Source organism: Zootoca vivipara, chromosome 6, assembly GCF_965207765.1.
Source record: "Zootoca vivipara chromosome 6, rZooViv2.hap1.1, whole genome shotgun sequence".
Lineage (NCBI taxonomy): Eukaryota > Metazoa > Chordata > Lepidosauria > Squamata > Lacertidae > Zootoca > Zootoca vivipara.
The window spans coordinates 40,105,646-40,115,290 of NC_142589.1; the positions used below are offsets into that span (position 1 = coordinate 40,105,646).

The following is a 9,645-nucleotide window of genomic DNA, read 5'->3' on the forward strand; positions in this document are numbered from 1 at the left end:
GCGTGGCCACTTGCGGGAAAAGCGGCTGCTGACCCAGAAGTGCTTTCGCTTTTGTTTCCTGTGGGTGGAAGAAGCACCTGCCGGCCCTGAAGATGGCGGCGCCCGCCACGACAAGCCCTCTGGACGGGGAGGCCGAGCCCCGCCTCAGCAAGAAGTGAGTGCCGGAGCCGGCCGCCGCGGCCTCTGTTATGCTCGGCGTGGCGGCGGCAGCGCGGCTGCTGCTGCTGGGTCTCCGCCCGGCCTGGCCGCTGCGGAGCTTCTGCGGGAGCAGTCAGGCCCTTGGGCAGGCGAGGTCGGTGTCTGGCCCGCTGGGTGGGGTGTTAGTTGCGGGAAATGGCCACTGGGAAGGGAAGCGCCGCTGACTCTCGGTTCCCTTTTAGCGAGCTGAAGCGGCGCCTGAAGGCCGAGAAGAAAGTGGCTGAGAAGCAGGCGAAGCAGAAGGAGCAGGGAGAGAAACTGCCGCCAAAGCCCGCCGCCTGCGCGACTGAGGACGAGGAAAACCTCGACCCCAACGTGAGAAGCCGCCTTCGCCGAGGCTGTCCAAGCCGGGCGTGGGGGGGGGGAGACTAAGTGGGTGGCTTGACGGAGAGGGAGCCGTTGTGGGCTGGGAATCTGTGAGTGGTTCTGGCTTGGGGCTTTGCGCAGCTGGCTATTGGGCAAAAACGCCGAAGCTTCTGCCAGATTTGGCTCCCTTATCTGCGCCCACGGTTAAGGCACTGCTTGGGTGGCCTGGTGCAAATGCACCTATGTTATTTCCAAAGGGATCCTCTCAAGGATCTGGCTGAGAGCTTCTCTTGTTGGCAAAAACTTCAAGCAGGGTGGAGAAAGGCAGCCTTTCCTTCCTCCACATTTTTATTTGCTCCTTCCAGATCTATCACTGGAATACTGATGCTTACCGCGAGGTGCTCCTTGTCTTAGGTTAAACAGGTTTCTGGGACCGAATGACGTGTACTAATTTGTGTACAGTATTGTCAAACATCTTTGTCTCCTTTGTACCGATAGCAATACTACAAGATCCGCAGTCAGGCCATCCAGCAACTGAGAGGCACTTCTGAAGATCCCTTTCCACACAAGTTTCATGTGGATATCTCACTGTCAGACTTTATAGAAAAGTACAACCACCTACAGGCAGGGGATCATCTTACTGATGTTACAGTGAGACTAGCAGGTAAAGGCTCATATTGGGATTCTGGGAATGAAAGTGATTGTCACATTCCCCACATTTTTTTTTACAGTGAAGACTTATTGCAGTGCTGTGTAGGTAGTTTCTAAGCAAGAGAAGGAATGTCACTGATTGCTTCTCTTACGGGAACAGTGAAGCTGCAATAAGTTTCATGGAGTTGAAGAAATAGGGTGGCATTTGAAGTAAGCAAGGTGGCTTTTGTCCTTCAGTTGCTACAAATTCTGTGCAATTGACCTTTGGTAAGGTCTCAGTGAAAGGTTGTATGTTATGTGCTGCCATCCAGAACTCGTATGTGTTTTCCAGGCTTCTTATTGTAACTGATGGCATCTGAGGCATTTTTCTTTTGTCACTTTTGTCATTTAGGCCGGATTCATGCCAAACGAGCCTCTGGAGGAAAGTTGATATTTTATGATCTTCGTGGGGAGGGAGTTAAGTTGCAAGTTATGGCAAACTCCAGGTAAACAGCATTTAACTGCTTTTATCAGTTACTGCCTTCTGTGAGTCCCAGTGGTGGGGTGGGGCAGAAAGGAACTGAAAATGAAAGTATGATGTCATTGGGCCTCCATAATTGTTCTACGGGATATTGTCCCAAGGGAACTTCCTTTCTGGCTCACTTTAAACATTCTAGAAATCCCCTACAATGCGTTATATCCAACTAACTTTAATTTGTATATATACCCATTGATATTAATGGACCTAAGTTAACCATATGACTAACTGGGGTTGGGGAAATGCTTGCCAAAAAGAGTTGTTTTAGTAAAATTTTTTAATCCTCCCCACCCCCAGAAACTACAAATCTGAAGAAGAATATATGCACATTAACAACAAGCTCCGTCGTGGGGACATTATTGGGGTCCAAGGGAATCCTGGCAAGACAAAGAAAGGGGAACTGAGCATCATTCCGTATCAAATCACCCTCCTAGCTCCATGCCTTCACATGCTACCTCATCTTCATTTTGGGCTGAAAGACAAGGTATCTTTCTTGGAGCTGCTATTCAGTAGCTCACTTGATAACACCTGAGGTTATCCAGTCTACTTTGGTTTTCCTTTGGTATGTTTTATGCACTAAATCTAGCCATTGTTTGCAGGAAACCAGATTTCGGCAGAGATACCTGGATTTAATTCTTAATGACTTTGTAAGGCAAAAATTCATAGTCCGAGCAAAAATGATAACATACCTTCGAAGCTTCCTAGATGAATTGGGCTTTTTGGAGGTAAGCATTGTGTGCATAGATAGTGCTATATGTTACTCCAGGCATCCCCAGACTGCGGCCCTCCAGATGTTTGGGCTTGCAACTCCCATGATCCCTAGCTAATAGGACCAGTGGTCAGGGATGAGGGGAATTGTAGTCCAAAACATCTGGAGGGCCGAAGTTTGGGGGTGCCTGTGTTACTCCTACTTCTTCACTTTCATCGTATCCCTAGTTATTAGTGTGTTTTTTTAAAAAAAAATCTGATTGGCTCCTCTGAAAGTGGGATGTTGGACTAGGGGTGCCTCTTTTGGCTATATATGCTTTTAAAGTTTGGTGTTCCTTGAATTGAAAGAGCATACAAGATGACCTTCTTTCCATTTAATGAAATGTAGAAAAGGATCTAGTGTGTGTTGGGCTGTATTCACATGTATCAGTAAACTGAGGTTTGAATCTACACCATAATGTGTACACAGTTTGAGAGCTCACATTTCACTCCTTCCTTTGTTCAGTTGGGAGTATAAAAAGTGTGTGCTAGCGTAGTGTCTGAATTTGTGCTCTTGATCTAAATAAATCTAAACAAACCACAATGTGAAGCCAAGAATTGTATTTGGTTTTCCAATTGTGGTTTGTTTGCAAGAGACAACCCATGACTTCTGGATAAGGTGTGATTCATGGGTTGTTGCTCCCAGCTGGCTGGAGGGAAGAACAAAATAGCACCGTGTAGTTTGCATTAATGCCATAATGCACACACACTTTGGCTTTGTGGTACTTGGTCTCTTGGCCTTAATACCAGAGCAAAAGCATTCTGAAGAGATTTTGTGTGAGGGATGTAGCTTTTTAATTAATGCTGCGTTGCAGATACACCAAATAATAATAATAATAATAATAATAATAATAATAATAATAATAATAGCAATAACAACAACAAAAATTGGCAGATCCAAAAGGAAGATGAAATACAGCAGAGAGAGCCAACCCCACCCATGAAATATAAAATAATATATTTATAGATAGGAGCAGCACTTTTACTGAAGTTCACACTGAAAAGGGGGGTAAGATTGCACATTCCCACCTCTGGGACACCCAGCTTTCAATCATTTGTCGTCCTCCCATAATACCCATAGAGACAAAAAACAAAACAGAAGGGGCTGGTGTGCTTACCTTGTTGTTGTTGTTGTTGTTTAGTCGTTTAGTCGTGTCCGACTCTTCGTGACCCCATGCTTACCTTAGCATTACCTAAAAGGCTTATAATCTCTGACCCTTGTCAGCCAGGCAGCTGTATTTGTTCTTGCTTGGCTGTTCCCATTAAACCTGAAGCTTTTGGAGGTTGGGCCAAGAGTCTCAGTTCTCAAGTACATGCCTCAGAAAATCAACTTTGAAGGTGGGGGCTACTGTGTGGCATGAGAGAGCCAATGAATCATTTGTAGTTCATGTTTGCTTGTTCTTTGATTAGATTGAGACTCCCATGATGAACATCATACCTGGAGGGGCTGTGGCAAAACCTTTTATCACCCACCATAATGAGCTGGACATGGACTTGTACATGAGAATAGCACCAGAACTCTACCACAAGGTGAACTGTCAGAGAGAGCAGCAGACAAAGAGGATAAAATACATTCACTCTATTGGTCTGATGCCCCAAAAATGTCTGAATATTTCACAGCATCCCCTTTGTGCTTAATGTGCAAGCTGAGGCCAGAACTGATTAAAGTACACGTTTCAGAAAGTTCAGAGGAATAAGTTCTGCATAAGAATGCCATCATGATGGAGGTTTTTGAAGGCTGTGCATCTCCCATACTAATGGGCCTGTTGAACTGCCCAAGCAGTTGAGTCATGTCAGACCATTGGGTGGACATGGAGACCAACTTGCACTGATTATGACAGCAGATGTTTGATTGCTTTTGTATGAACTGCAGAAAACACATTTGCATCATGTTCTTGGTACGGTCCCTGCACCCTTGTCCTCTCCACTGGTTTCTGTTGAAATTTTTGGGTCAGGTTAAATGTTCTGCTGTTCATATTGAGATGCAAATTATTCCATGTGACACTGGATTATATTCCCCCCTCCCAAAGTTGTTTACATGTTTCCTCTCAGTCTCCTGGATTCCTTCTTACTCACAGATTAGTTATTGGCCCTGGTTGGGGGAAGCTAGGAGAGTCCTGTTGGAGTGGGCCCTGAGGTGGTCTTAGTCTCAGGGTTTGCTTCTAAGACCAGTTTAGGTGCAAAACAAATGCCCCTTCACAAAGCAGGTGGGGCCAACTGTCTTCGTGTTTTGTAGATGCTAGTGGTTGGCGGAATAGACCGGGTCTATGAAATTGGGCGCCAGTTCCGGAATGAAGGCATTGATTTAACTCACAACCCAGAATTCACAACCTGTGAATTTTACATGGCATATGCAGACTACCATGACTTGATGGAGATCACAGAACAAATGCTCTCAGGTTGGTGACCACAATATTGAAGAAGGGGGCGGAGACAAGATCTTTGTGAGAATTTGAGCAGTAAACAGACATGGATAGGCATAAAGAGGAGCTCTTCTCTTGCAGGGATGGTGAAACACATCACTGGCAGCTACAAGGTGACGTACCACCCTGAAGGCCCAGATGGACAGTCCTATGAGATAGACTTCACACCACCCTTCCGCAAAATTAGTATGGTGGATGAGCTGGAGAAAATATTGGGAGTGACCTTTCCTGCTACAGATCAGTTTAATACAGAAGGTAAAAGGAGACAAATCTGATTTGTTTGTAGCAATTCATTTTATGTCGAGAACATACAAGACAAGTAAAATACGCCAGGTGCCCAAGGTCCTTATATTGAGTATGAGAACAGGCTTGGAGTGTGTCTCTGCCTCACCTGGGCTGCTCTCAGGGTTGTTGGAGGGGTAGTCTAACAGATTGCTAAGAGGGATGGGTAGGTTTTTTGGGTTAATGTTATTCTAGCTCTGAATTGATACTACTTTTGCCAATGGCTTTCATACTATTTGCTTTGTAATTACTGGTGGCCATTACCATTCCCAGTGATGGAAAAATGCAAGTGGTTCCAGCCCTTCTCATGCATCTAGGTAAGGGATTCAGGCAGGGGCTTCACTAATATATCCATACTGTGCACACAGAGACTCGTAAATTCTTTGATGCTATATGTGAAGAGAGGGGGGTTGAATGCCCGCCCCCCCGGACTACAGCCAGGCTCCTTGATAAGGTAAGGGTCCTTTGTAATCTCTCTTAACATTTGGGTTCTCCTGTTCTCTGTCTCTGCTTAATGGTGCTGAACGTAGCCTAGTCAAAATTCTCAAAGTGCCACAGGAAAGAGTGTATTGCACCCCAAAGGCATGTGAGGCAGAGCCCAGAGGGATGGATGGTTGGAGGTGGAGCTTGTTCTACTAAGCCCAGAGGCAGGCAGGTTTTTCGGAATTCTTCTGAGGTTGTGACTTTTTGCTTCTGCACACAGAAGGGTCCTGCTTCCTGATGTTCTGTGTGCAAAGTGAATCTAAAAAGGTGGACTGCCTGCTATGGGAAATGGGGTAGCCCTGAAAGTGTGTCCTCAGACAGTTTATTTTTTGCTATGGACGTGTTCATCAGATGATGAAAAGGATCAGCAGGGTTTTCCCATCTTACGCCACTTTCCAAGACAACAATTGTTTAAAGCAACAGTGTGAAGGCTCTCACTCTCTCTTCCATCCCCTCTTGTTTTCCAGCTGGTTGGGGAATGTTTGGAAGTTACGTGCATTAACCCCACATTTATCTGTGATCACCCTCAGATCATGAGTCCTCTGGCAAAATGGTAAGCAGGGAGAAGGGGTGTCTGTACACTCGTATGTCATGAATGGCTCAACTGTTCTCTGTGTGTTCCGAAAGCTGGCAGAAATGTATTTTGCTAAGGCAAATTTTTATTCTTTTTATGGTTTGCTAGTTTGGTGAATGTCTTGGGAAAGCTGGATTGGGGGAAATAAGGGTGTTGTGCTCCTTGCCATGTCCTATAAAATAGAATTAACTATGCAGACCTGATAACCAGATTTTAGAATCTAGAGACAGTGCAGAAATGTTACATGCATTATAGAGTAGAATTTGTTTAATTAGTCTGTAAAAAAGGTAAAGGGACACCTGACCGTTAGGTCCAGTCATGGATGACTCTGGGGTGGTGGCGCTCATCTCACTTTAGTGGCCGAGGGAGCAGGTATACAGCTTCCAGGTCATGTGGCCAGCATGACTAAGCCGCTTCTGGCGAACCAGAGCAGCGCACAGAAATGCCGTTTACCTTCCCGCTATTTATCTACTTGAATTCGTGCTTTCGAACTGCTAGTTTGGCAGGAGCAGGGACCGAGCAATGGGAGCTCACCCCATCACGGGGATTTGAACTGCCAACCTTCTGATCAGCAAGCCTTAGGCTCTGTGGTTTAACCCACAGCACCACCTGCGTCCACAATTAGTCTGTAGACCATATGTGTTTGATATAGGAATTTGTTCACCCTCCTACAACATGTTTGAATAGCTTGCGGGTCCTGTTTTCTCTCTGCAGGCATCGCCGTCGGCAGGGCTTGACAGAACGCTTTGAGCTTTTTGTGATGAAGAAGGAGATCTGCAATGCCTACACAGAATTGAATGATCCTTTTCTGCAGCGGGAGCTTTTTGAAGATCAGGCTAAGGTGTGAAGTTTGCATAGGTGGCCATTTGAGCTGTGCTTTTTTCTGTGAGGCTCTCGGTCATCTTGGCTGCTGCAGCCTCCTTCCCTATGTAATGCTAATGATTTGTGTCTGTCAAGGGAGGGCCTGCATGTTGCAGGAACTCACTGGGGTGATTTTTCCCTAGTGATGAGGCCCTGTAGCAGGAGGATGGACCACCCAGTGTTGGGTGGGAGGGCAGGTGCTGATTTCTACAATGTCTCCCTCAAGCACATGAATGAACAATGGATACTTTGTCCTGTCAAATCTAAACAAATGATGTAGGTAGAAACTGGGGAGATTGCTGAGATAAAGCCATTGGTCTTTGGGTGTGAATAAGCTGTATTTCAGATAGCCATCATACTTACTGTGTCACCATAGAACTCCCATGTGCAGCTGAGCTGGCCTTTCCCTCCTTGCATTTCCCCCTCACCCTTGGTCCCAATATTTCTAGTGTGTGTTGCCTGTTGCCTGGATTCAGATTCCCACAAAGCTCAGTGAGTTTCTTTGAGCCAGTTGCTCTGTCTGAGCCTAACCTGCTTCACAGGGCAGTTGTGAAAATAATAAAGACTTTAAAAAAGGAGTGATGCAACAAGCATAATCTTGAATTCCTTGGAGGAAGAATAGTTGGGTTAATTTGATGCCCTGTGTGTTTTAGGATGTGGTGCTTCAATTTATAGGAAGAATTCTGGGAAAAGTATTGAGACAGGGGTCAGCAAACGTTTTCAGCAGGGGGCCGGTCCACTGTCCCTCAGACCTTGTGGGGGGAGAGGGAAAGAACATGCACACTGGCAATCCACGCGGCAATTCCCGAACCATCCATGGGCCGGATCTAGAAGGCAATTGGGCCTGATCTGGCTCACAGGCCTTAGTTTGCTGACCCATGTCTTAAGAGATACTGTTCACTAGTTTAAAGCCTATAACATGTATTATGTGCCTCATCCACTTAGTGGCCTAAGACTTAGATGCAATGTCTGCCTCCTTCAGCCAGCTCCTGGATTTGCAGTAGATGTACTGTGCCTCTGTGGCATCACCTCCCCTCCTACCCCAGATCAATTCCTGCTTTTCTCTTTGTAACCTTGGCTGTGCCTTATCTCATATGTTAGTTAAATGTATGTCATCTCACTTAAGAGGAGGAACAGAGAGAAATCTGTGAGAAAGTCTCAAAAGCTTGGGAACAGAGCACATACTTAGCATTTAGAAGGTTCCAGATGGGATACAGCTAAAGGATTTTGGACTGAGATGCTGTACAGAGAGACGACTAGGCTAGATGGGCATCCTGTCAGACACTGGTGTAGTTCATTGTGCTCTACATGGTTTTCCCTGATCCTTTGGCTCCGAGCAGTCTTTTCCAACCTAGTGCCCTCCAGATGTTTTGTAAAGTTGTATGGCCACCAGGCTGGCAAAGCCTGCCCCCCCCAATGCCTTCTTAACTCCTGTGTGGTGTCTTTTGACTGTGACACAGTCCACTGTGAACCCCCAGCTGCCAAATAAGAGGCTCCATGAGCATATTGGTGGAGTGGCAGGTGTGGGCTTGACCACATTCCCTGTCCCATTGTCCTCTGACTTTGTAGACCCAGTTGCCAAAGAGAAGCCTTAGCAGTCCATCTCCAGGGGCCTCTTGAAATCTCTTCCCAAGGGAGTTCTATGGCTGCAGACTCTAGTTCCAAGGATGACCCCTTGGTCCAGCTTTTAATTTCCACCCCCTTCTCCCAGGCAAAAAGTGCAGGTGATGATGAGGCAATGTTTATTGACGAGAACTTCTGCACGGCTCTGGAGTACGGGCTCCCCCCTACAGCAGGCTGGGGCATGGGCATCGACCGCCTAACCATGTTCCTGACTGACTCAAACAACATTAAGGTAGGCACAGACTCTTTGTGAGTTCCTTCCACCAAGCCAAGGCCTGTCTGTGCCATATACTGTTTGAGGACTTATGCTTGGTTTTACTGATTACTGTTTTTAGCTATATTATGTACATGTGTATTTTATGATATGTTGGAAGCTGCCTGGAATAACCATGTGATTAAGGGTAGCCTATTACAATAAGTATGTGTTTGATGTAAATGACTGAAAATATGGTTCATGCATCTCAAGCGGTCTTAGTTTGGGACTCTCAACTAATCCAGCATTAAAAAGTGCTAGAGATCTTGCTACAGTGGCTCTTAGGCCTCCTCATGCAGGAATTGTGGGGGGTGGGGAGAGGTGTTGGTGGTCTGAGAAAAATGCCTCTTTCTTTTGCAGGAGGTGTTGTTATTTCCAGCCATGAAACCTGAAGAAAAGAAGAAAGATGCACAATCCAATTCTCCTGCTGATGGGACCTCTGTGTGACCCAACAGGCTGCATTAGGGGACAGAGGCTGTTCTGGGCCTTTGAACATGCCAGGGCACGCTTCTGTATTTTACAATCATGAATAAAGGAGCTGTGTGCTATTGCTGTTTGTTATGAATTTGTCTTTTCATGATTTCTGGGGGGAGCATAGAAAGGCCCCCTCCCCTGCGTATGGGGCACAGCAGCTGTGACTGGCCTGGCCCATTATGTCTCCCCTCAGATTCCGCTCGTCTTTCATGGTTATTTTGAAACCACGAAGTGTCTTGGGAACGTCATGCTG

The 9,645-nt window shown here is 46.1% G+C and overlaps 1 protein-coding gene across 2 annotated transcripts; it reads left to right on the top strand.

Moving 5' to 3' along the window:
* The first annotated feature begins 53 nt into the window (after positions 1 to 53).
* On the top strand, positions 54 to 9,468 carry KARS1 (lysyl-tRNA synthetase 1). Of its 2 annotated transcripts, none has more exons than XM_060275998.2 (14): positions 54 to 292; positions 381 to 513; positions 1,003 to 1,168; positions 1,547 to 1,640; positions 1,970 to 2,156; positions 2,272 to 2,397; positions 3,830 to 3,949; positions 4,656 to 4,818; positions 4,924 to 5,097; positions 5,493 to 5,578; positions 6,075 to 6,160; positions 6,896 to 7,022; positions 8,754 to 8,897; positions 9,279 to 9,468. In XM_060275998.2, the coding sequence occupies exons 1-14, from the start codon at positions 189 to 191 to the stop codon at positions 9,363 to 9,365; spliced, it is 1,797 nt and encodes a 598-aa protein (XP_060131981.1). In that variant the 5' UTR covers positions 54 to 188; the 3' UTR covers positions 9,366 to 9,468. The 2 variants fall into 2 exon arrangements, with proteins under 2 accessions (XP_060131981.1, XP_034973528.1); XM_035117637.3 differs by having other exon boundaries at positions 54 to 154.
* The last annotated feature ends 177 nt before the right edge of the window (positions 9,469 to 9,645 follow it).